The sequence below is a fragment of the Podarcis liolepis genome (assembly GCF_965112155.1).
Source record: "Podarcis liolepis genome assembly, chromosome: 12".
NCBI classification, from domain to species: Eukaryota; Metazoa; Chordata; class Lepidosauria; order Squamata; family Lacertidae; genus Podarcis; species Podarcis liolepis.
In genome coordinates this window covers 7,448,712-7,476,300 of record NC_139563.1, presented here as the reverse complement: position 1 = coordinate 7,476,300, position 27,589 = coordinate 7,448,712, and the positions used below count along the sequence as shown (strand labels likewise).

General features: G+C 47.1%; 1 protein-coding gene across 1 annotated transcript in view; it reads left to right on the top strand.

The window, feature by feature from the left end:
- The window catches only part of VIPR1 (vasoactive intestinal peptide receptor 1), a 112,878-nt gene that overhangs the window by 47,503 nt on the left and 37,786 nt on the right, over positions 1-27,589 (top strand). Inside the window, exon 3 of the mRNA XM_083467086.1 lies at positions 18,490-18,597. Coding sequence (XP_083323212.1) covers positions 18,490-18,597 — 108 coding nt within the window. The remainder of the gene's footprint in view (positions 1-18,489; positions 18,598-27,589) is intronic.

Here is a 27,589-nt window from a genome sequence, read left to right as displayed (position 1 = left end):
GACACGAGCCGTCAGGCAGAATGCAGTGGATTCCCACTCACCACTGAATCATAGAATCATAGAACTGTAGAGCTGGAAAAGATCCCCAAGGGTGATCTAGTCCCACCCCTACAATTCAGGAATCTTCTGCCCAATGTGAACCAGTGTGATGTAGTGGTTATGAGCTGTAGACTCGTAATCTGGTGAACCGGGTTCGCGTCTCTGCTCCTCCACATGCATTACTCCTCCAATAACATTACAGTTCCATTTTCAATCCCTTGCCTAGTCATCTCTAATGTGGAATTCGCTTTTTTCACAGCTGTCGCACTCTGGCATGACATCTTCATCCAACTTTATTCACTGTAACGCTTGAGAGAGGCTCTGTCTCCCCAAGCTGTAACACACAGCGAACGTGTATAAATCCAAAACATTTGATCATTTCCTTCTGACAATGATTTGCAGAAATGTATTCTTGAAAGGGTCTTGTCTTGGAGATCCCAGCAAAGATTACTTTGTTGTGATTTCCTTTCTGCCAGTCTTTATCAAAAATGCACCACGTGGTGCCTTTCAGGAGGGGAGATTTAGCAAAGCACAGAAAAATGTTAAAATAACAATAATAAAAGCTGTCAAGAAAGGTTAATGAGTTTTCAAATGTGGCATCTGCTCTATTCTTCAGCTTGTAGTGCGGCAAGATAAGAAATTAATTAATGCATCCTTTTGCTTCCTCTGAGAGGGTAATTTCTCGCCCTTTCGGTCTGGATGACGGCAAAACCGCCTGCTGGGGAACTGAAAAATTAATCTTTGAAACTTTTTTGGAAGTTGCATTTGAAGTTCAGAAATGCCATTTCCAGAACCTAGAACTTGGAAGGAAGGAAGGAAGGAAGGAAGGAAGGAAGGAAGGAAGGAAGGAAGGAAGGAAGGAAAGTTATTAAATGAAAGTTTCTATATTTGGAGTCAGATGTTGAGGATACAGAGCCTTCACTATGCAGATAACTTGCAGATAACTTATAGGAGGATTTGGTTCCAGGGTCCACACATAAATGCACAAAGGCAGGAAGAGAGTTTGGATTTTATCACTACCCGAAGGAGTCTCAAAGCAGCTAACATTCTCCTTTCCCTTCCTCCCCCACAACAAACACTCTGTGAGGTGAGTGGGGCTGAGAGACTTCAGAGAAGTGTGACTAGCCCAAGGTCACCCAGCAGCTGCATGTGGAGGAGCGGGGAAGCAAACCCGGTTCACCAGATGAGTCCACCACTCTTAACCACTACACCACACTGGCTCTCAATGCGCACCCCCCCCCATCACTCCCCCACACAAGGTAGAGGACTGCTTGCCTGGCTTTGGGAAGACAGCATCCCAGAGCCCTCCTTCCACCTTCACAAAGTCCAGTAAAGGAGGCACTAAGCCAGGCATCCCCAAACTCGGCCCTCCAGATGTTTTGGGACTACAACTCCCATCAACCCTAGCTAACAGGACCAGTGGTCAGGGATGATGGGAATTGTAGTCCCAAAACATCTGGAGGGCAGAGTTTGGGGATGCCTGCACTAAGCCTTCACACAGCCTTCCCAGCGCCAAGTAAGCCTGTGATCACAGCTGTGTGCAGGAGAGAAGAGATAAAGGGAGTGGTGAATGGTGAGTTTCCTCCACTCCACATTTATTTATTTATCCCCCCATCACATACACGTGCAAAGCTACGATCACGTAAAGATAATAAGTGAAAGATGCGAGTTACCTGTACAGTGGTACCTCTGGTTAAGAATTTAATTCATTCTGGAGGTCCGTTCTTAACCTGAAACTGTTCTTAACCTGAGGTACCACTTTAGCTAATGGGGCCTCCTGCTGCCGCCGCACGATTTCTGTTCTTATCCTGAAGCGAAGTTCTTAACCCGAGGTACTATTTCTGGGTTAGCAGAGTCTGTAACCTGAAGCATCTGTAACCCGAGGTACCACTGTATTTACACCTGTTGGAAATTAACTGGGGATACCAGTTAATCCTGAGTCCTGGAGTGGGGAAACTGCAAAAGAAAAGAAAAAAACGACAGACTGCCTGAATTCAAAAAGTACATGGAGTTTCGGTCACTCCCTAGCCAAAAGAGCTTCCAACAGAGATTTATACAAAAGTAGGTGCAATGTTTGCAAAGCACAGTAAAATACATGTTGTCAGACCTTTGCATGTCCTAGTACAGTGGTACCTCAGGTTACAGATGCTTCAGGTTACAGACTCCGCTAACCCAGAAATATTACCTCGGGTTAAGAACTTTGCTTCAGGATGAGAACAGAAATCGTGCTCCGGCGGTGCAGTGGCAGTGGGAGGCCCCATTAGCTAAAGTGGTACCTCAGGTTAAAAACAGTTTCAGGTTAAGAACTGAACTCCAGAGCAAATTAAGTTCTTAACCTGAGGTACCATTGTATTAAGTGCTCGCAATTGTGCTTTCCCCCACCCCCCACCCCTCTCGGAGTAAATAGACCACAACCTTAAGTAAGTTTAAATGCTTTACTTACAGGAATCAGAGATCTCACTCATGTATCATTTAACACTGCAGCAGAAACAACACAGGCAAGGTATTATTGGTTACAAAATACGGACATTAGTCTCAAACATACAGTCTGAGATGTCTGCTCAGTTACATAGTTCAAAGAGAAGATGGGAGGACAGGAAACAACCCTTATTTACTTCCTCTCCAAAGGTGAGGGCGGCATGACCTAACCAAGCCTTCTGTAACAAATCACAGCAATTTACAGCTGCCTGGTCCTTAATCCCATTATTTATTAACTAGCATAGGTGTGCATTGTTAGGTTTGAATGCAAAATCTCCCACAATACAGGCAGAGAGCATAATATATAGCAAAATGTCCGACACGATTTTAAGCGCTGATCTATACATGACAGGCCCCAAGTGAGATTTCGTTTGACTGTTACCACTTCTCCCTGAGAACAGACTTAGCAAAATATTTCTCACTTCCTTCCCCATTTTCCACCTAGTTGCTTTGTTTAGCTTCGGGTTTGCAACCTCGTTCCAGAAACGCATGACATTTTGTTTGCTCGGTGGCTGCAGCGGGAACACTTTTTGTCTCTCCGCCACGAAGGCAGAGGCATGCAAGCCAAAGAGTTTGTTTGACTTGTAGCTGGAGAGGAAAACAGCTGTCCTCTATCTTCTGGGATTAAGCAGCCTTTCAGCAGCAAATCACCTTGTGCTGTGAAGGAAGAGACATTTTAAATTTGGAACAGCTTTCTCTCCTCTCTCCCACCACATCTTTAGAAAATAGTATGCAAATATGCTCAGGATTAGCTCTCCTAACAACTGTCGCAATAAACACGAGGATGCAATTGTTGTTGTGATTAACAGCGATGAGTTGGAGTCATTCACTTGCTATCCCTGGGCCCCTTTTCGCACTCTTTGTCTTATCTCTTTTGTAGGGTGTTTATTCTGGCTCAGATAAGGGGAACTTTCTTCTGATTGAGGTCCATATTTCCTCATGGGCAAAGGTTAGAGCTGTATAGACGCAAACACACACCTGTCTCCATCTTCCACCCAGGCAAGCAAGGACCTTGGGGCCAGTGATGGACATGGCTTAGGGATAGGGGATATTGCTCCGTGAGAGTCCTGAGGACCAGATAGAAAGGCCTTGGGGGCCATATCTGGAGGTGCACACCTCATTTGTCACTTGCGGAAACCTGGTTGCTGTCTTCTTCTTTGGTGATCACTCGTAGCCAAGTAAGATTGTCTTCCATAAACACGGTTTTAACAGTGAGTCCGTAAGTGACTGTGGAGGCCAATTCTGGATCCACACATCCTTCCACAGTGGGGACATTGGTTCCCGGGTGGGAGTTGACCACAGTGTGGATTTGCCAAGTGTGCCTTCCTCTTAGCATGTTTCTCCCTTGCGTCCTGAGTTTGAGTGTCTTCAAAGCCCATGACACCTTTGGTAAAGGCTGTTCTCCAGCTGGAGCTCTCGCAGGCCAGTGTTTCCCGGTTGTCAGTGTGTATACTACATTTTTTAGATTTGCCTTGAGATAGTCTTTAAACCTCTTTTGTTGACCACCAGCATTACGCTATCCATTTTTAAGTTTGGAATAGAGTAGTTGCTTTGGAAGACGATCATCAGCCATCCACACAACACGACCAGTCCAACGAAGTTGATGTTGAAGAATCATTACTTCGACACTGGTGATCTTTGCTTCTTCCAGTACACCGATATTAGCTCACCTGTCTTCCCAAGTGATGTGTAGCTGTAACAAAGCAGCTACCTTAATGCAGACTAGCTGGGCTGTTAGTAATACAGTGGTGCCTTGCAAGACGAAAAGAATGAAAAGAATCCGTTCTGTGATTCTCTTCGTCCAGCGGTTTTTTCATCTTGCGAAGCAAGCCCATTGAAGGATTAGCGGATTAGTGCTATTAGCGGCTTTTAGCGGCTTATCGGCTTATCGGATCAGCTGGTAAGCGGCTTAGCGGCTTAGAAAAAGGGGGGAAGGGGGGAAAACCCGCAGGAACTCGCAAGACATTGTCGTCTTGCGAAGCAAGCCCATAGGAGATTCGTTTTGCGAAGCACCTCCAAAACGGAAAACTCTTTCGTCTAGCGAGTTTTCCGTCTTGCGAGGCATTCGTCTTGCGGGGCACCACTGTAAATACTTGGGTTTGGCTAGCAACATGCGCAATAGCATACAGAGGCCCACAGCTTGGTGGTAGAGCTTCTGCCTCGGATGCAGAAGGTCGCAGGTTCAATCCCTGGCGTCTCTCGGCAGGCCTGGCAGAGATGTCCTGTCTGCAACCCCATTGATTTATTACTTATTTGTAAAAATATTTGTGTACCATAAAATATATATATAATTTTTAAAAATCTACCAAAGTGGTTTATAGCAATAAAAACATGAAACCATACAGCAAAACCACAAAAGGGAATTTTAAAAGGCACCGGTGGTCTGGGGGCTGGCAACACGAGAACAGGCCTTTTCTAGAGTGGTTCCCCATTTGTGGAATGCTCTCCCTACAAAGGTTTGGCTAGCGACTTTATTATAAACCTTTAGGCGCCTGGCAAAAGTGTTCCTCTTTACCCATTGACATCCAATGCCCTTTTAAAAGGTGTTGGGGCAGGATTATTGAGCTTTCCTTCTTATTTTTATTATGTATTTTGTGTTTTTATATTGTGATTTTATGCTGTAACCGCTCTGAGACCTGCAGGTATAGGGCAGTATACAAATTTAATTAAACATCATCATCATAGAATCTTAGAGTTGGAAGGGACCCTAGGGTCATCTAGTCCAACCCGCTGTGATGCAGAAATCTCATAACAATAATAATCCTTCAACAACCTGGTGATGTTACTGGACTGTAGGGATGATCGCGGAGTGGGCAGTGGGGCACCAGCAGGCAGCCACAGTCTGCTTGCACGCGTGACCCTGGGGTGCAGGGCACCCCCCCCAGAGAAGCCACAGCTGTCTGAACATCGTTCCCTCTGTCTAACCTTTTGCAGTCTCAGTAGTCTGTGGTGCCCTGTCTGTAACCTTTGTCTCTGAGACCTTTTGTCTCCTTCTTCATACACTGTGCACGGAGAAAATGACGCCGTGGAAACAGGTGCCAAAATAACTTTGTACCACCCCACGATCTCAGGACCGGAAGATGTGTAAAGGTCACAGCCCAAAATGTATCTGCTTGGGTTTGCATATTTGTCTCAATAAAAGGAGGCTCCACAGGGCTGGCCGGCAACTTGCATGCAGCTCACCTGTGCGCAGCTCACCTGCATTATCAACTCCTGTCTCATGTCCTTCACTTCACTGGACTCCAACTCCCATCGTCCTTGACCAATGCCTGAGACACCGGGGAAGTGTGGCACTCAGTATTTGGAGGGCACCGGTTGGAGAAGCCTGCTTCATTTCATATTTCATCATTTTGCATTTCCCTCTTGGATCCAACACGGGCTGAAAACCTGACACTTGTCTCTTCAGAAGGGGAAGCAGTTGTTGCAACATCCACTTCACGGAAACATTCCTGTGTCGTTATGCAACCTGATGGATGTGCTGGTCTGCGGCCGACGAAAACATTTGACTTTGGAGAAAGAAAAGCTTGCGATTTTGGCTGGGAGATGTTGCCTTGCGCATACACACACCCTTTGCTTGAACAGCGGCAAGCAGTTGAGTTTCTGAGCATCATCTGGACCGCAGGATTGTTCCTGTTCTACTTGCCAAAAGTTCCCTGGCTATGAGCGGATCCAGCCGCCGCCTCCTTGATCTCGGAAGCAATCGATAGCCGGGCGAGCTGGTCCCAAACAAGAGGGCTATTTATTATGTATTACAAGGAAGAAACCTGTATGTGTTTCAGGTTATTACTGGTGTCCTGTGATGGATTACTGCATGTTCAAATATTGATTGGAAACTCAGATGAGGGTTTGCAAAACTGTTGCCTAGACAGTACTAGACAAAACTGTTGCCTAAACGTACTGTTCCCAGTACGTTTGCGAGCGCAATTCAAAGTGTTGGTGCTGACCTTTAAAGCCCTAAACGGCCTCGGCCCAGTATATCTGAAGGATCGTCTCCACCTCCATCGTTCTACCCGGACACTGAGATCCAGCACCGAGGGCCTTCTGGCGGTTCCCTCACTGCAAGAAGCCAAGTTATAGGGAACCAGGCAGAAGGCCTTCTCGGTAGTGGCGCCCTCCCTGTGGAACGCCCTCCCACCAGATGTCAAAGAGAACAACAACTACCAGACTTTTAGAAGACATCTGAAGGCAGCCCTGTTTAGGGAAGCTTTTAATGTTTGATGTATCACAGTATTTTAATATTCTTTTGGAAGCCGGCCAGAGTGGCTGGGGAAACCCAGCCAGATGGGTGGGGTATAAATAATAAATTATTATTATTATTATTATTATTATTATTATTATTATTATTATTATTATTTGCTATCCCAAAGCCTTCAGGTTGGTAGCAGTGTTTCCCTGTCTTGTTAGTTCTGAATAGCCAAGTTAGTAATAGGAGGCAGCGGTGGTGTAGTGGTTAGAGCGTCAGACAAGGACCTGGGAGACGCAAGGTTTGAATGCCCACTTGGCCATGAAACTCACTGGGTGACCTTCGGCCAGTCACAGCCTCACAGCCTGACCTACTACGCAGGGTTGTTGTGGGGATTAAAATAGGGGGGGGGGGACTGTACCACCTTGAGCTCCTGGGAGGATATAAATGTTGCCAGTCAATCAATAACAGAGACCGCTGTCGCTTTGCATGCAGAAAATGACCAGAGGGGCAGAGCAACTTCCCTATGAGGAAAGTCTGGCAATGTTTGGGGTGTTGTGGTTTGGGCGAAAGGAAAGTGGGGCAAAGGAGGCCTCAGTAGACGTGTACAGTGGTACCTCGGGTTACATACACTTCAGGTTACAGACTCCGCTAACCCAGAAATAGTAAATCGGGTTAAGAACGTTGCTTCAGGATGAGAACAGAAATCGTGCTCTGGCGGTGCGGCAGCAGCAGGAGGCCCCATTAGCTAAAGTGGTGCTTCAGGTTAAGAACAGTTTCAGGTTAAGAACAGACCTCCAGAACGAATTAAGTTCTTAACCCGAGGTACCACTGTATAAGCATATGGACAAAGAAAGTGGTTCAGGAGACTGGTGACGTCATCAAGTGAAGCTTAACAGGCAAAACAATGGACTCCTCTACACAGCACTTCTATAAACTACGGGACTCATTGCCACAAGATGTAGAGATGGCCACCAACTTGGGTGGCTTTAAAAGAGGATTGGATAAATTTATGGAGTGTGAGGCTATCAATGGCCACCAGTCAATGCTTTTCGTTTGTGTTTTTGTTAAAGAGAATTAGGTGCTGGGACTTACATTTTTATAGTAAAAAAAAATATATTTAATATATTTTTTTAAAATAATATATTTATATTTTAAAAATCCCAGTCACCAGTCTAGCTGCCGCATTCTGGATTCGCTGTAGTTTCCGAGTCACCTTCAAAGGTAGCCCCACGTAGAGCGCATTGCAGTAGTCCATGCAGGAGATAACTAGAGCATGCACCACTCTGGGGAGACAGTCTGCGGGCAGGTAGGGTCTCAGCCTGCGTACCAGAAGGAGCTGAGAGACAGCCGCCCTGGACACAGAATTGACCTGCGCCTCCATGGACAGCTGTGAGTTCAAAATGTCTCCCAGGCTGCGCACCTGGTCCTTCAGGGGCACAGTCACCCCATTCAGGACCAGGGAGTCCCCCACACCTGCCCACCCTCTGTCCCCCAGAAGCAATACAGCGGACGCTCAGGTTGTGAACATGATCTGTGTGGGATGCACGTTCACAACCCACAGAGTTTGCAGTGGCGCATCTGTGCACGTGTGGGTTGTGATTTGGTCTTCTGCGCATGCGCAAAGCGCGATTTAGCACTTCTGCGCAAGCACGGCCCCCAAAACCTGGAAGTAACCCGTTCCGGTACTTCCAGGTTTCGGCAGGTCCGTAACCCGAAAAAACGCAACCTGAAGCATCTGTAACCCAAGGTATGACTGTACAGTGGTACCTCGGGTTACACACGCTTCAGGTTACATACGCTTCAGGTTACAGACTCCCAGAAATAGTACCTCAGGTTAAGAACTTTGCTTCAGGATGAGAACAGAAATCATGCTCCAGCAGCACCGTGGCAGCAGGAGGCCCCATTAGCTAAAGTGGTGCTTTAGGTTAAGAACAGTTTCAGGTTAAGAATGGACCTCCGGAACGAATTAAGGACTTAACCCGAGGTACCACTGTACTTGTCAGGATTCAACTTCAATCCATTATCCACCATCCATCCTTAAAAGCATTAGAAGAGTCCTGCTGGATCAGGCCAGTGGTCCATCTTGTCCAGCCATCCTATTCTCGCAGTGGCCAACCGGGAGAGATCAGTTGAGTTGGCAGGTGTGCATTGACAGGCCCTCAGTGCATGGGCTGTTCCCTTCTGCCAGCACATATTATAAGAGGGGTTTATGGTAGCTAGTCCTCTGCCCAGAGACCATCAAGACCAGGCAAGCACAGATCACTTTGCTTTGGAGCAGTCTGCCCAGCCTGTTGTTTGCACAGGAACTTGGGCGAGTGCGAAACAGGTTCGGCCACAGCAATGTGCACAAGCAGTTATTCTAAGAATATACTGTAGCGCCAACCCCACTCCCACTAGCAAATAGGAACAAGTCAGGCATTTAAAAATAAGCATGACTGACAACACCGAAAGAAAAGGGTTTCAAAACCAAACAAGAGCTCTTGAGCTTGCATTTAAAGAAATGTCATTATAGGATGAATATGTGAGCAGGATTTGAACTATGAGCAACAGAAGAAGAACTTAAAGGTAGTGTTGCTAAGATATGAAGTAGAAGGCAGAGTGCTACAGAAGGAGAAAAATCAAAACATCATGGAAAAGGGGATGGGAAGTTGCCAAAAATAACAAGGGGGAAAATGCTTTACTGTGTATTGAAGTGTATGTCTTAAATTTTTGGAAAACTTAATAAAAATTTGATTTAAAAAGTGCTCGTGCACCTTATCTTGCATGCATCCAGGCGCACAATGCAGTTCAATGTCAGAAGGCAAACCACTGGATCTTGAACAGGAGAGTGAGAGAGAGTTTCCTGGCAAAGCTAGCTGGGAACCAAAGGAGCTTTGAATGGTGTGACTGGAAAACAGGGGTATACCTAGGGGTAAGGTAAAAGGTAAAGGGACCCCTGACCATTAGGTCCAGTCATGGCCGACTCTGGGGTTGCGGCGCTCATCTCACTTTACTGGCCGAGGGAGCCGGCGTACAGCTTCCGGGTCAAGTGGCCAGCATGACTAAGCCGCTTCTGGTGAACCAGAGCAGCACATGGAAACGCTGTTTACCTTCCCGCCAGAGTGGTACCTATTTATCTACTTGCACTTTGATGTGCTTTCAAACTCTGAACTTAAAAATAGAAGGCGTAATGCTGGTGGTCAACAAAAGATTCTTAAAGACTCTCTCAAGGCAAATGAAAAAAAATGTAGTATAAACACCAATGTCAGGAGACTGCCATCAGAACAGGGGAGAGAGGCAGGGGGGCCGTTGGGATACAGAGAGCCTCCGAAACTCCTGAGAAGCAGTTCCTCTTCCAGTGGTGGGAAAAGCCACACCTCCAGTGGAGAAGAGAGGGAAGGGGCCAGCCAAGCGAGGAAAGGGCTCGAGGATGCTGCTGAGAGCCCCACCGCCTCACCTAGCCAGGCTGGCCAGGAGGGACATAATCCACTTCTGTCACCCACCTTGCGCAGAGGGGTGAGACACAAGAAGGGGAGGAGGAGGATTGGGGTGCCAAAGTTCGTATGTTGGGGGAGAAACTGGAAAGGGCCACTCCCGGATTCTGCAAGTGACTGAACTTGGTAGATCTGCACTGTAAATAGTTTGCACAATAAAACCTGTAAAAGACAAGTCAGAGTCCTGCCTGGTTACTCACGAGCAACCACCACCAGCATCTGACAACTGACAACTGGGAAACACTGCTCCATTTGGAGAACCTTTCCCAAAGGTGTCATGGGCTTTGAAGACACTCGAACTCAGGACGCAAGGGAGAAAGGTGCTCAGAGGAAGGCACGCTTGGCAAATCCACACCATTATGAAGCTGACTCCCCCAGGAGGCAATGATGGTCACTGACCTGGATGGCTTTAAAGAGGATTGGAGAAATCCAAGGAGGAGCAGACTGTCAATGGCTACTAGCCAGGAGGGGCTACCACCACAGTTGAGGCAGTCAAGCTCCTAAATACCAGTTGCTGTAAACCAACAGGAAGGAAGACTGCATTTGTGCTCAGGTCCTGCTTGCAGATTTCTCCCAGGCATCTGGTTGGATGCTGTGAAAACAGAACGTTGGTCTAGGTGGGCCATTGGCCTGGTCTAGCAAGCTCTTCCAATGTTCTCAATGTTCAGTCCCTGGTATCTCCAGATTGGACTGGGAACGTTCCCTGCCTGAAACCCTGGAGGGGCACCATCGGTCAACCCTGCGCAAGCTGGACCAATGGTTTAACCCTGTATAAAAGGTAAAGGGACCCCTGACCATTGGGTCCAGTTGTGGACAACTCTGGGGTTGTGGTGCTCATCTCGCTTTACTGGCCGAGGGAGCCGGTGTACAGCTTCCGGGTCATGTGGCCAGCATGACTAAGCCACTTCTGGCGAACCAGAGCAGCGCACGGAAACGCCGTTTACCTTTCTGCCGGAGCGGTACCTATTTATCTACTTGTACTTTGACGTGCTTTCAAACTGCTAGGTTGGCAGGAGCAGGGACCGAGCAACGGGAGCTCACCCCGTCGCGGGGATTCGAACTGCTGACCTTCTGATCAGCAAGCCCTAGGCTCTGTGGTTTAACCCACAGCACCACCCGCATCCCTTTAACCCTGTATAAGGCATTCCTAAGTGTCCCACAATGCAACACCCAAGTGAGAGAAGATTGTTCTCTATCATCAAGGGGCAATTTTCTAACAACACTGATTTTAAAAGAGGGCTACTTCCATTAAAACAGTTCTTCAGAACCCTTTATTTTTGCACTCCATCCCTGTCGAGGGATTAAGATGCTGATAAAATCTAGACTAAAGGCTGAGCGTTCACAGCGAGAGGCTGACTATATTGCATTCGTGGGCAGACTTCACAAGTTTTCTAGTTAATAGCAGGCATTTGAAAACAGGCGTTACTAGTCTTTTCAGCAGAGTTTATACATCCAGCTATTATTCCTTTAGGGACGCGGGTGGCGCTGTGGGTTAAACCACACAGCCTAGGGCTTGCCAATCAGAAGGTCGGCGGTTCAAATCCCTGCAATGGGCTAAGTTCTCGTTGCTCTGTCCCAGCTCCTGCCAACCTAGCAGTTTGAAAGCACGTCAAAGTGCAAGTAGATAAATAGGTACTGCTCCGGTGGGAAAGTAAACGGTATTTCCGTGCATTGCTCTGGTTTGCCAGAAGCGGCTTAGTCATGCTGGCCACATGACCTGGAAGCTGTATGCTGGCTCCGTCGGCCAATAAAACGAGATGAGCGCCACAACCCCAGAGTCATCCGTAACTGGACCTAACAGTCAGGGGTCCCTTTACCTTTACCTGTTATTCCATTGCGGAGAGAAAAACCTTAAGTAGCTGAGAGAGTTTTGCTTAGTAGTTGCTACAGTGCCCTTATATGAGAGTTGGTGGAACTGAAAATATTATGGTTTCCAGATTTCCTCCTGTACTAAATCAAAATTGCACTTCTGGGCATCAGTTTGGCTTTCGATCCTGATGGGTGTCCTTGAAGGGACACTTCTGTGCATGGAAAATCATGCGAATGGGGCGCCCTTGAAGATAGGGTGCTGGTTGCCCTCCATGTGTCCTGCAAAGGATTATGGCAGCGTCACCAACCATATTGATGGATGAGTGAGTGCTGTGGACAGCCCTTCCTTCTTTGACCTTTCTCTCCCCAAATTTCTCTTCATGACCACTTTTGATCTCCAGGGGCTGTTCCAAGTCACTGGGTTTTTCTTTCCTCACTTCCATCTCCCTGAATGGGGGCTGGACGGGGGAAGCTCTAACATGCGGAGACTTGCAGCTTTCCAGTTGCACTGTAAGCTCCTCATTTAATTTTTTCTGTTGGCAGATGAAACACAGGGAGAAATTAAGACGCCTCTGCGCTTATCAGATGAACCAAGTTAAAATACTCCCACAGTGGGGAAAGTGGGTCTCTTCCTCTCCCAACCCCCATACTCCTTTGAAAATGACTCACATCGTCAACTCCGTGTTTACTTTTCTTGCCCGAGGAGCAAAGATAACCCTCAAGTATTCATGCTGCTTCAACTCTTGCATATGTATAAGTTGTGCTTGAGATCCAAGGACTCTGGAGTTCCTTAGTGCAACTGGGTGTGATTTTCATTCTGCAGTGCAGCTCAATAAAAAGACAGAAAATGGAGTGTGGCCTTCCAAGTGTCAATACCTTGACCTCGGGAAGGCTCTCAAATGATGCTGGAGAAGGGCCCAGCAGGGAGAGAGGCAGCTCCGCAGAAGGGGAAGCAAATCAGTGCAACACCAGGGATATAGAGGGGCTGATGGGGGAATCGGCGAGAGGGCTCCAGAACTCTTCACCGGACACCAGCGGGGAGAGCATGGGTCCTCCGCTACCCACGCCCACCCTGCGCAGAAGACTTCCGCGCAGAGGGAGTAGGAGGAGACTGGGTGTCAAACAACTTTTATGTTGGAAAAGATTTAAGAAACGCCCACTGACGGATTCCGCTAGCGACTGAGGCAGCCACGAAGTCAAGGGCTGCCCAGACTGAAAGGTTTAGCAAGGCAACAAAGCCTGGAGAGGCGGCAACTTACGCACGAGCAACCCATACACATTACAATACCTTTTGAGAAATTGCGGGGCCGCTTGTTCTTTGGTGGTCTGAACTGGCCATCTTGATGCCAGGTTGAAGAGGAATGCTTTAAAAATTCTCTGGCAGTGGATGCCTCCTTGCTTTTATGGGAGTGGCAGGGGAACTGCAACTCCCATCACCCCAAACTCCTGGCCACGCTAGGAGTTGCAGTTCAGCAATATATAATATATAATATAAATTTTTATTTATACCCCGCCCTCCCCGGCCAGCTGGGCTCAGGGTGGCTAACCAATTTAAAATACAGGTTAAAATATAATTTGAAATGCAGCCTCATTTTAATAGTAGCCCATAGATCAAAACCATAAGGGGAGGGAAACATAAGGGTCAGACTGAGTCCAAACCAAAGGCCAGGCAGAACAGCTCTGTCTTGCAGGCCCTGCGGAAAGATGTCAAGTCCCGCAGGGCCCTGGTCTCTTGTGGCAGAGTGTTCCACCAAGTCGGGGTCAGTACTGAAAAGGCCCTGGCCCTAGTTGAGACCAATCTAACCACCTTGCGACTTGGGACCTCCAAGGTGTTGTCATTTGTGGACCTTAAGGTCCTCTGCGGGGCATACCAGGAGAGGCGGTCCCATAGGTACGTGGGTCCTAGGCCGCGGCTGGACGGCTACAGATACCCTATGTTAGAAGGCGGAATTTAGAGGGGCAACACATTCCCCAAGCTATTGTGGGGTATCTCATTCCAAACTCTCCAGAAGAGACCCAAAGTCACCAGGAGACTCTTTCATATCATTGACTCTTATTGGCAAAACATCAACTGGTTACCCTGAGTTACTATTCAGCACTCAGCCTAACCAAGGAATAGACTCTCATCAGCTCAGCACCATGAAGGCAAACATAACCCACACAGCTTGCCCATTCCATGCCCTCCCAGCTGGTCCCTCTGGTCTCTATAGTCGTCAGCATGGTGCCCATGGGTGCGACAGTTGTCCTTGAGTTCTTCTGGCACATGCAAAGCCTCAGAGGCCCTCCACTTGTTACCCTCTTTGGTTGTGAGGTGGTACGGATGGGTGCCTTTTTCCTCCCTTGAAAAGTTGTTGTTTAGTCATTTAGTCATGTCCGACTCTTCATGACCCCATGGACCAGAGCATGACAGGCACTCCTGTCTTCCACTGCCTCCCGCAGTTTGGTCAAACTCATGTTCGTAGCTTTGAGAACACTGTCCAACCATCTCATCCTCTGTCATCCCCTTCTCCTTGTGCCCTCCATCTTTCCCAGCATCAGGGTCTTCTCCAGGGAGTCTTCTCTTCTCGTGAGGTGGCCAAAGTATTGGAGCCTCAGCTTCAGGATCTGTCCTTCCAGTGAGCACTCAGGGCTGATTTCCTTCAGAATGGAGAGGTTTGATCTTCTTGCAGTCCATGGGACTCTCAAGAGTCTCCTCCAGCACCATAATTCAAAAGCATCAATTCTTTGGCGATCAGCCTTCTTTATGGTCCAGCTTTCACTTCCATACATCACTACTGGGAAAACCATAGCTTGAACTATACGGACCTTTGTCAGAAAGGGGGTGTCTCTGCTTTTTAAGATGCTGTCTAGGTTTGTCATTGCTTTTCTCCCAAGAAGCAGGCGTCTTTTAATTTCGTGGCTGCTGTCACCATCTGCAGTGATCATGGAGCCCAAAAAGGTAAAATCTCTCACTGCCTCTACTTCTTCCCCTTCTATTTGCCAGGAGGTGATGGGACCAGTGGCCATGATCTTCGTTTTTTTGATGTTGAGCTTCCAACCATATTTTGCGCTCTCCTCTTTCACCCTCATTAAAAGGTTCTGTAATTCCTCCTCACTTTCTGCCATCAAGGTTGTGTCATCTGCATATCTGAGATTGTTGATATTTCTTCTGGCAATCTTAATTCCAGTTTGGGATTCATCCAGCCCAGCCTTTCGCATGATGAATTCCCCTTGAAAAGTACAAAGCGCCAAAGGAGGAAGTTAGGGGAGTGGCCCTCTTTCCCACTTCCTCTTTCAGCTCTATGTGGTTTTCTAGGTTCCAATCTAGTTCCATCTGGTACGCTAGCTGAGACCCTACCTGCCCACGGACTGTCTCACCAGAGTGGTGCATGCTCTAGTTATCTCCCGCTTGGACTACTGCAATGTGCTCCATGTGGGGCTACCTTTGAAGGTGACCCAGCAACTACAACTAATCCAGAATGTGGCAGCTAGACAGGTGACTGGGAGTGGCCACCGGGACCACATAACACCAGTCCTGAAAGACCTACATTGGCTCCCAGTACGTTTCCGAGCACAATTCAAAGTGTTGGTGCTGACCTTTAAAGCCTTAAATGGCCTAGGCCCTGTATACCTGAAGGAGCGTCTCCACACCCATCATTCTGCCTGAACACTGAGGTCCAGCGCCGAGGGCCTTCTGGCGGTTCCCTCTGTGAGAAGTGAGGTTACAGGAAACAGGCAGAGGGGCTTCTCGGTGGTGGCGCCCACTCTGTGGATCACCCTCCCATCAGATGTCAAGGAAATAAACAACTATCTGACTTTCAGAAGACATCTGAAGGCAGCCCTGTTTAGGAATGTTTTTAATGTTTGATGTTCTATTGTGTTTTTAATATTCTGTTAGGTGCTGCCCAGAGTGGCTGGGGAAGCCCAGCCAGATGGATGGTGTATAAATATGATGATGATGATGATGATTATGGTGATGATGATTTCTGCTGGATCCATTGGAAAAATGAAGTGTTTTGTCTTCCTTTCTGTTTCAGCGTGGGTAATGGTGATCCAGGGAGGGGAATAAAAAGGGTGTGTGGAGCCAGTGTGTGAATCCAGTGTGGTGTAGTGGTTAAGAGTGGTGGACTCATAATCTGGTGAACAGGGTTCGATTCCCTGCTCTTCCACATGCAGCTGCTGGGTGACCTTGGGCTAGTCACACTTCTCTGAAGTCTCTCAGCCTCACTCACCTCACAGAGTGTTTGTTGTGGGGGAGAAAGGGAAAGGAGATTGTGAGCCGCTTTGAGACTCCTTAGGGTAGCGATAAAGTGGGATATCAAATCCAAACTCCTCCTCCTCCTCCTCCTCCTCCTCCTCCTCCTCCTCCTCTTCTTCTTCTTCTTCTTCTTCTTCTTCTTCTTCTTCTTCATCACTCACTCAAAAATCCAAATGTTCCCAAAGGCTTGCAGTTGCTGAGTATCATCGTATCAGTTAAATTAGCAGAATACCCTGCTGCACAAATGAAGTTTTAACTCTCAATCAGAATCGGTTTTACTCTGCTCTGTCTTTTGCCTTTTGGTATCCTGACTCACTCCATCCCTTGGGGTTTTAACAAAAATGCCCAGCTGGACTTGTCCCTCCCTAAAGCAGCTTTGCCTGATGAAAATACGACGTATCCATTTTCACATAGCATCAATACACTTTCTAATGTCACCTCTAGAGAGCAAAACAAGAGGAGATAAAAAATGAATAAAAAACCAAACAAAATTTATTTAGGGCACATTGGATCCCTCTGACAGAGGAATGCCAAAATTCTGGTGCCACAGAGTAGCTCACTTTTCTTTAGCTCAGATGTTGTGTGGGATTGTTGTACAGTAATACCATTCCACCAGGGCATCGTGGTTTTTTCCATAGAGCAGAGTGAAAATAGCTTCCTGGAATTGTCTGCATTCATGGCCGATGAAATGTTGAAGGCAAGGAACATTTGCATTGCTATCTCACCTTTTTCTCCAATGAGCTCAAGGTGGTGGTATACATTGCAGCCAGTGTGGTGTAGTGGTAAGAGTGTCAGACTAGGACCTGGGACACCAGGGTTCAAATCCCCACTCTGCCATGAAGTTCTCCCGGTGATCTTCGACTGGTCACTCACTCTCTGCCTATTCTACCTCACAGGGTAGTTGTGAGGATAAAATGTGGAAGGTTGGAACTATTTACGCCACCTTGAGCTCCCTGGAGGCAAGGCGGGATATAAATAAAAGAAATGAAATGAAATGGTGATAGACCCAGGCTGAGAACTGATAGACTGAAAGACAATTTTGGGGGAGCAAAACCGGGGAAGGGGGGAGATTTTGGAATCCAAAGGGGTATAATTATATGTTTTTATTGGATAAGTTGTTGGGTAACAATTATAAAAATTGGGAAACTCGTGAAAGGGAACTTGGGTCGACCTTAGAAAAAGGGGTAAATGTTATGTATTAAAATGAGGTTTAGAAGTTTAAATTTGATAAATTAAGATAATTTAAGTAAAATGTTAATAAGGGATAATTTGGGGATAAGAACTTTTTGAGTTAATTATTGGAATAGGGATGCAAGAAGGGGAGGTGGGGGAAGTCCGGGAAAGTGGTTAAGAAATTAAGATTTTAAAATTATATTTGTTATGTGTGTGTTGTGTCTGTTTGTTGTTGCGTTTGTCTAAAAAACTTTTTGAAAACCCTAATAAAAAATTTATTTAAAAAAATGAAATGAAATCATGAAATGAAATAGGTTCTTCATATTTAAACCCTGCAGCAAGCTTGCGAGGCAGGGTAGGTTCTTATTGCTTGTAGGGAGGAGGAATTCTCCATCAGTTGGCAAACTCCACAATGCATTGTTCTAGCCTCATGCATCAGATCTAGGGCTGCATCTTGCAGAGCAGAAAAACTTTTTGGAAAACGGGAGGGGACTGATTTTCACACCCGCTGCTCCTTCCATGTGCTGCTTCACCTGTGCAAATCACACCCCACCATTTCACCATGTGGAACAGGCAACTGAAGACTCTACATCAGGCATAGGCAACCTTGGCCCTCCAGATGTTTCGAGACTACAATTCCCATCATCCCTGACCACTGGTCCTGCTAGCTAGGGATGATGGGAGTCGTAGTCCCCAAACATCTGGAGGGCCGAAGTTGTCCATGCCTGCTCTAGATCATGGGTAGGCAAACTAAGGCCCAAGGCTGGATCCTGCCCAGTCGCCTTCTAAATCCAGCCCGTTGACAGTCTGGGAATCAGTGTGTTTTTTACATGAGTAGAATATGTCCTTTTATTTAAAATGCACCTCTGGGTTATTTGTGGGGCATAGGAATTCGTTCAATTATTTTTTTCCCTTCAAAATATTGTCCGGCCCCCCACAAGGTCTGAGGGACAGTGGACCGGCCCCCTGCTGAAAAAGTTTGCTGACCCCTAGATGTATGTGGCCCACCATACAGTGCTGCCCCACATGAAGTGTGCAAAGCTTCTCTCGGTTTTGCTGTTTCCATTGAAGTTTCCATTTCTCTTTCTTCTTAGGCTGCGGGAGTATGTGGGATAACCTTACTTGCTGGCCTGCAGGAAGTCTGGGCGAAGTCAAAGTCCTGCCCTGCCCTGCCTATTTTACCTTCTTTTCAAGGACTGCAGGTAAGTGGCTTTCCCAATTCAGAGTGTACAGGAAGATGGTTTTGTCTGTGGGTTTATTTTATATATATATATAATATTTTATTGGGTTTTATCAATAGAAAAATTTAGAAAGATACAAAAACGAAAAAAATACAAAATTACAAAATACAAAAATACAGACATTAAACACAAAAAAGAAAAAGAAAAAACACATATAAAAGAAAACAAAAATTCCCTCTTTCTTGATTTCTCCTCTTTAGTTAACTTATTTTCCTGACTTCCTCACGTCTCCCATTTTTGTATCCCTTTTAAGAATTGGTTCAGCAAATCCATGTCCTATTAGTTTATCTATTGTTAATCCAATCTTACATTTTACCTTGTTGCTAGAACCCCTGCAGTTCATTTCAATGTCATCAACATTCAAAAATTTTACAATATTTCTGCAAATAAGTTTTAAATTTCCTCCAATCTTCTTCCACCAACTCTTCTCCCTGGTCTCGGATTCTGCCAGTCATTTCCGCCATCTCCATATAGTCTATTAGTTGCATCTGCCATTCTTCCAAGGTGGGTAGGTCTTGTGTCTTCCAATGCTATTGTCTGTGGGTTTATATCTGTGAGTCTTTCTGACCGAAGGCGAACACTTTGATAAACCACTTTATAAACGGGTGCCAAGTCTGATGGCAGACATCTTGTCATCCGAAGGCGCCCACAAAGTTTCTTTTTCCCCATTATGGGGAAAAAGAGGGAAGAGAAAGGTTTTACTCCTTCTCACCTAGCACCAGAATAATAATAAATTATTATTATTATTATTATTATTATTATTATTATTATTATTATTATTATTATTATAAACTATTATTATAAAAGGAAATGATTCTTTACACAGTGCATTGTTAAACTATGGAACTGCCTCCCACAGGACAGCCATAGGCACGGAGAGGTTGATGTTCGCAGCCTTCATGTCGTGTTTGCAGGCATTTGTGCAATGCCTGCCAATGGGCCTGGTGCCTGAAGTCAGCTCCCTATAGAGCACATCCTTGGGAATTACACCTAAAGTCTTCAAAGGAGGGGGGTGCAAAACATTATATCCCAAAAGAGTCTGTCTTTGCCCCTCTCATAGCTTCAGCAAGGTTGAGTCCAAAGCAGCAGTCAGTCAGGAGAGCCAGTGTGGTGTAGTGGTTAAGAACGGTGGACTCGTAATCTGGTGAACCGGGTTCGCTTCCCCGCTCCTCCACATGCAGCTGCTGGGTGACCTTGGGCCAGTCGCACTTCTCTGAAGTCTCTCAGCCCCACTCACCTCACAGAGTGTTTGTTGTGGGGGAGGAAGGGAAAGGAGAATGTTAGCCGCTTTGAGACTCCTTCGGGTAGTGATAAAGCAGGATAGCAAATCCAAACTCCTCCTCCTCCTCTTCTTCTTCTTCTTCTTCTTCTTCTTCTTCTTCTTCTTCTTCTTCTTCTTGGCTCTGCACTTAGCTAACAGAGCCAGGCTGGTTTGCATAAACAAAACCAAGGAATTTCCTGTCTGGCCCAGTTCTGCAGCTTGTATTTTCCCTTCATATCCCAAACATTAGCTAAATACTACCGTTTATTGCTTTCTACCACTCACGAACAGACTCTGCTACCTTAGATCTATGACAATAAGTTCAGCGACAGTGGCGTGCGGTGAATTATTTTGTAGGGGAACCGTTAGGGCCAGAGCTGCCAGCTTGCAAGGTCAACTGCAGGGGGTGGGGCTGACATTGCGCACATGACATTGCGACGTCCCAAAGTTGCACGCGTGAGTTGCAAGCTGGGCACAAGCTGGAGGCTGGAGCCCTGAGGCCTCCTGCCCAAATCCGAACAAGCTTTGGGAAGATGGCAGAAGGGCTCTTGGACCCTTTAGGAGACTACCCTAGTCCCCCTAGTTTACGAACCACACACCACTGTTCAGCGAGTTCCATAGTTAACTAGGCACTGTGTGAAGAGTACGTAGTTAAACTATGCCCTTTGCCTTCCTCAATCTCCCAACACTCAAGTTTCATTGAGTGGCCCCAACCTCCAGCATTATGTTTGAACCTGCCATCTTAAATGCACCAGGTACAGTGGCACCTCGGTTCTTGAATGTAACCCGTTCCGGAAGACTATTTGAGTTCTGAAACGTTCGAAAACCAAGGCGCAAAGGGCTGTCTACAAATTGAATTGAGAAAATTGAAAAACAAGCAGCGGAAGCCGTTCGACTTCCAAGGTGCGTTCGAAAACAGAAGCATTGACTTCGAGTTTTCAGCATTCGGGTTCCAAAACATTCATCAACAGAGATGTTCAAGAACCGAGGCACCACAGTATTTCGTACTTACTGATTGCAATGGGACTTGCTTCTAAGTAGATGCCCATTGATTGGCTCGTGCTGCCCAGCCAGTCAAGATGTTCCTCAGGAGAGCTTTGACATTGTCTTTTATTTTTATTTTCTTGACACCATGCCAGGAGTTATTTTGAGCACATCTCTCCCAGTCGTGCCTCCATCATGTCAGGAACCCTGTAAATGAAACGGTGATTTTTTTAAAAAAGATTATTTTTGTTCTGAGGTCCCCTGACTTAAGAACTTTTTTGGCAAGCGCAGCTAATTTGATAGGCAGGATCGGATCTGTCAAAACGCCTTCACTGGAGATGGGCTGAGCTCCAGAAAGCTCATCCCCTGTTCCCTGTCACCTCCACTCAAACTTTTGCCAGGGCTGGTTGTAAAGAGCCCGTCCAATTCTAAATCTCAGATTTCATGACAGCCCCTTGTTCTGTGGCAGTCACTGAACGCAGCGAGGCAAGGGCAGAAGAAATAGATCTGTTGATTGCGAAACACTCTGAACAGCTGATTCACTAAACGGTTCAACTTTCCCCAAGAGTTTACTCACTGCAGTTATCACATCTGTCTCCTGCAGACTTTTGAAATGTCATCATAAAACAGTGGCATTTTTTAACTCTACCTCTGATGATATTTGGTAGGGTTGGCAGTGATCAGATCATAGTACCAGTATCACCATCATTTATTACTTATACCCCGCCCATCTGGCCAGGTCTCCCCAGCCACTCTGGGCGGCTTCCAACAGGATATTAAAAACACAATAAAGCAGGCTTCCTCAACCTCGGCCCTCCAGATATTTTTGGCCTACAACTCCCATGATCCCTAGCTAGCAGGACCAGTGGTCAGGGATGATGGTAATTGTAGTCTCGAAACATCTGGAGGGCCAAGGTTGAGGAAGCCTACAATAAAACATCAAACATTAAAAACTTCCCTAAACAGGGCTGCCTTCAGATGTCTTCTAAAAGTCAGATAGTTGTTTATTTCCTTGACATCTAATGGGAGGGAGTTCCACAGGGCGGGCGCCACTACTGAGAAGGCCCTCTGCCTGGTTCCCTGTAACATCACTTCTCGCAGGGAGGGAACCACCAGAAGGCCTTCGGAGCTGGACCTCAGTGTCCGGGCTGAACAATGGGGGTGGAGACACTCCTTCAGGTATACCCTAAAGCTTGTCATCTAGTTCCCTCTAAGTCAGGCTTCCTCAACCTTGGCCCTCCAGAACTTTTGAGACTACAATTCCCAGCATCCCTAACCACTGGTCCTGTTGCTAGGGATCATGGGAGTTGTAGGCCAAAAATATCTGGAGGGCTGAGGTTGAAGAAGCCTGCTCTAACCAACTGAGCTATTGCTGGCCCCTGCATTGCCAGTTGGTTGTTGCTGTCACGGCAAGCCTTGGGGTGTGGGCAGCTATCTCCAAATCTAGATGCTAAAAGGGTGTTTTTCAGACCCAGGTCTCTGGCTCTGTACTGCTGGATCTGGAGTCACTGAAGTGCTGCTTCTTGATTGACCACACAAGGACAGGTCCTGGAATGGATAGCAGGCCTGGCCAATCCAGAGGCTTCAAACGTCCTGTCAATCGCACAGACAGACATTGCACAACCCTGTTCCATTTTGTGCCCAAAGAGGGAACCGGTGCAAAGACGTTTAGCTAGGATGCAAGCTTAACGTTCTAGGCCAAACTGTGCATGGCATTAAATGGCAACTCTCCCAAAGCCTTGCTTGAAGGAGTTTGGTCCCCTCTAACAGCCTGACTAGGGACGCGGGTGGCACTGTGGGTTAAACCACAGAGCCTAGGACTTGCCGATCAGAAGGTCGGCGGTTCGAATCCCCGTGACGGGGCTAGCTCCCGTTGCTCGGTCCCAGCTCCTGCCAACCTAGCACTTCTAAAGCATGTCAAAGTGCAAGTAGATAAATAGGTATCGCTCCAGCGGGAAGGTAAACGGCGTTTCCGTGCACTGCTCTGGTTCGCCAGAAGCGGCTTAGTCCTGCTGGCCACATGACCCGGAAGCTGTACGCCGGCTCCCTTGGCCAATAAAGCGAGATGAGCGCCGCAACCCCAAAGTCGGTCACGACTGGACCTAATGGTCAGGGGTCCCTTTACCTTTGCCTTTTTTAGTTAATAAAGCCCTGTTGGGGGCTGCCTTGTGGGCTGAAATTCAGGGGATAGGGCCGTAACCAACAGGGGTCCCTTTGCCTTTAACAGGCTGACTGCAAGCATGTGGTTCTCCTTAGCTAGCCAGGATAAATACAGGGGCCAGGGCAGAATTGAGAAAGATCAGCCTTAGCTGAATCATGTAACTGCTGAGCTGTTTGTCTTCCCCCTCACTGCAGCTGACATCTTGTCCACATCACCAGCTCAGCTTTCCAGGCTTTTCTGTCTTTCTGTTTTCCATTCTCCAAGGCACCAGGATTCCTACTCTTTTTTACCATTTCTGCCTGCCAAACCCAATTCCAGTAAATCGTTTTGCACTTGCTGTATGCTCTTTTTGCAGACAGGGCAGTCCACTCACTTCAGATAGTGTCATTCCCCCCCCCCCCAAAAAAAAAACCCACACATTGACTCCAGGCTATGTTTCTACACCCAGAAATTGAATGAGATGCCTTTTCACCCTGGAAACCCTCTCTAAGTAGCGCTAACAGGAACCAGCAAGTTTACTCCCACAGCTTCCTCTTCAGATCAAGTTCTCCTATTTAGCTTCCTCTTATGGCATAGCTTTCCTCTTGTGGCAAGCTAGAGACTTCCAGAATTATGCCTCAGTATATATATTTTGTGTGTGTGTGTATGCGTGTATAAGGGTCTCACCCCATCACCATATACAGTGGTACCTTGGGTTAAGAACTTAATTTGTTCTGGAGGTCTGTTCGTAACCTGAAACTGTTCTTAACCTGAGGTACCACTTTAGCTAATGGGACCTCCCGCTGGAAAGGCAGTCCTTTAAGGTCCAAACAGTATTTGACTTTAAAGGTCAAAACCAGCATTTTGAATTGGGTCCAGAAACTACTTGGCGGGCAATGCATTCAGGTCAGTTTATATGATCCAGATGATCTGTTCATGCTTTCTTTTCATAGCCAACATGTTACACACCGGCTATAGTTTCCAACAGTCTTCAAAGGTAGCCCCACGTGCAATGGATTGCAGTAGTCTAACTTGGAGGGTCCCATCTCCCCTGATCATTGGCCATTCCAGCTGGGGATGATGGGAGCTGGGAGTCTGTCCAGAGGGCAGCACAAAAACTACCCCTGAGCTCAGTGGCAGAGAGGTCCCTGACATCTCCAGTTAAAATGGGATCAGATAACAGGTGGTGGAAAACATCTGGTGAAGCTCTGGAGAGCCAAAAAGAGCAGATAAGGCTGATCTAGATCAGGGGTGCTCAAACTTTTTTCAAACAGGGCCAGATTTGATTAAGTGATTAAGGATTTTTAGGATTGAAGTTGTTGAGCTTTTTTTAGGATTTTACCCCAGGAGATAAACAGATTAGGCCCCCGAAACAGACTTTGGACATGCCTGATCTTGATCTTGATGGACCAGTGATCTGACCATTTGGCTCAGTATAAGACAGTTTCCTGTTTTCATATTACCAAAACACTCTCTAGCGTTAATTCTTTTCCATGGAAAAAAAATGTGACATGCCAAGCAGAGACCTTTTGTTTTTATTTTTTCAACCAAATCAGGGTTTTGGTCTTGTTTCTTGGCCAGGAACATTTATTCTGAAATTGATTGCTGTCTCTTTAGCTCCATTTCTATGTTGGACCACGTACAGGAGAGGGGTTTTTTTTTCCCTTCTCTCTCCCGGATCATTTTGTTCTCTTTTCTGCTTTTTGCCCCGGCAGAATCAATCACGCCGCCTTCCAGAAACGAGGCAGCAAATATAAACAGTCCCTTACAGTTTCGCCGCCATCTCCTTCATCCGTCGAGCCGTTCCCGGGGAGAAAAACCGATGCGTTTTTGGACTCTTGCTTACATTTTTCGGGGGAATTCTGGGTAAACACGGAACTTGGAGTGTCGCCAAGTGAAGCAAGGCCAACTGTGATGGCCTGGGAATCTGATTCAGAGACTGAACCTGAGGAATCCCAGCCTGCACAGGAGTCCCCGCCTCCAGAACCAGCTGAGCCGGGGCTGGGGCCTGAGCCTGAAGGGTCTTCACCTGTGCCGGATCCTCAGGAGCAGACACCAGCTGAATCCACTCTGGCTCCGGAGGTGATAGAGGACCCATCGCCTGCAGGTGTGCCTCTCCCAGCCCTGTCAGGGGAAGGTGAGGTTGCCTCTGGGTCCGGTAACCCTCCAGCCTCTCCGGAGCTACAGAGGCTCAGGGCAGAGAGGCGGAGGGAACTAAGTTCTCTCAGGAGGAGTGCTCGCCTCCAGGCCAGGAGAGGCGAGGCACCTGTGGACCAGGGCCGCCCTATGCCTCGGGGCAGATAAAGGCCAGCCCGCTCAGTCCCAGGTTGCCGGAGCAACATCGTTGGTAACCTGTACCTGCCAGCACCCTGACCTGCTCTCCTGAGTTCCTGACCACGCCCGACTCCTTGCTTTGGACCTCGCTTTGCCCCTGACGGACAGCCTCCTTACCCTCGACCTAGGACCGGACTTAGACCACGCCGCATGGTAAACACCCCCCCCCCCGGGACCAGCACACCAACAATTCCATGGAGAATAGAGTAGTTGGACTATGAAAGTCGTTTCCATCCCATTCAGCTGCGGTGTCAGGCAAAATGAACTGTACTCAGTCATTCCTTCACAACAGGGTTAGTGAAGCTCAAGTCTGGTGGTCAAATGTGGCCCTCCAGACCACTTGTATTTGGCCCTTGGGAATTTCTCCAGGCCACATACCTTCCTGACCTTAGGGCACTTAGGCAGGAAGAACCAGATGCACAAATATAGGATTGGGGGCACCTGGCTTGCTAGCAGTACATGTGAAAAGGATCTAGGGGTCTTGGTGGACCAAAAGCTTAACATGAGTCAACCGTGTGGTGCAGCAGCAAAAAAAGCTAACATTATTCTAGGCTGCATCAACAGAAGTCTAGTGTCCAGATCAAGGGAAGTTATTTATTGTTGTTGTTTAGTCGTGTCCAACTCTTCGTGACCCCATGGCCCAGAGCATGCAAGGCACTCCTGTCTTCCACTGCCTCCCACAGTTTGGTCAAACTCATGTTGGTAGCTTCAAGAGCACTGTCCAACCATCTCGTCCTCTGCCGTCCCCTTCTCCTTGTGCCCTCCATCTTTCCCAACATCAGGGTCTTTTCCAGGGAGTCTTCTCTTCTCATGAGGTGGCCAAAGTATTGGAGCCTCAGCTTCAGGATCTGTCCTTCCAGTGAGCACTCAGGGCTGATTTCCTTCAGAATGGATCGGTTTGATCTTCTTGCAGTCCATGGGACTCTCAAGAGTCTCCTCCAGCACCATAATTCAAAAGCATTCTTCGGCGATCAGCCTTCTTTATGGTCCAGCTCTCACTTCCATACATCACTACTGGGAAAACCATAGCTTGAACTATATGGACCTTTGTTGGCAAGGTACAGATACAAATAAGAACCACTAAAAACATGGGGAGAGGGGGGAAACCATTTTTTTTTTAAAAAATGAAACAAGTGATAGAAGTAAAACTATACACAGATATAAAATCTATTAAGCACCAGCTTAATATGAAGAAAGGCAAACTGATGTCAGTGTACTGGAGGAAGCAAAGATCACCAGTGCCAAAGCAATGATTCTTCAACATCAACTTCATTGGACCGGTCATGTTGTTTGGATGCCTGATTATCATCTTCCAAAGCAACTGCTCTATTCCCAACTTAAGAATGGAAAGCAAAATACCGGTTGTCAACAAAAGAGGCTTAAAGATGCTCTCAGGGCAAATCTTTAAAAATGCAGTATATGCACAGGTTATCGGAAAACAATGGTCTGCAGGTTCTCCAGTTGGAGAATAGCCTCTAGCAAAGACGTTATGGACTTTGAAGAAGCACTAACTCAGGACGAAAGGGAGAAAGGAGCTAAGAGAAAGGCATGTTTGGCAAGCCCTCACTGTGATCAGCTCCCGCCTGGAAACCTATGTCCCCACTGTGGAAGGGTGTGTGGATCCAGAATTGGCCTCCACAGTCCCTTAAGGACTCACTGTTAAGACCATATTCATGGAAGATGATCTTACTTGGCTACGAGTGATTGACAGGGAGAGAAGAGAAGCTCCACAACTGGAGACAGTGATGCTGACCATCTTTCCCCTCTTCGTCCCAATAAGCACCAGTGCCCCTGCTGGTGGGAAGCTAGTACTGCAGCTCTGCGCCACCAGTCGAACCACATCTGCTCTGCGCATGTTCCAAGCATTCCCATGGTTATTCCTTCATGGCATTCCAGAGTTTGGGGTATGGGAAGATTCTGGGGTTCCCACAAAGCCCTAGGTAGGAAAGGCAGACAAATTCCGAAAGGAAGCAGAATCTGTTTCAAATCTCCCATCGATGTGAGTGGAAGGGGCGCGAAACTTTTGTCAATGGGAGGGCACTTCAGTCAAGTGTAAGAAACAGGAGAACAAAAGCATCAAGGAGAGGATGAGCTTTAAGAAGAGGCAGAAATTGCATTTAGGCAAGTTGCCTATTGATAGCCAAACCCACGCAGCAGAGCTAATGCGCCAAGCACTTAGAGAAACAAAGCACAGCACGGCTGAGTACTTATTACGGTGCTGTCAAAATGTGGGC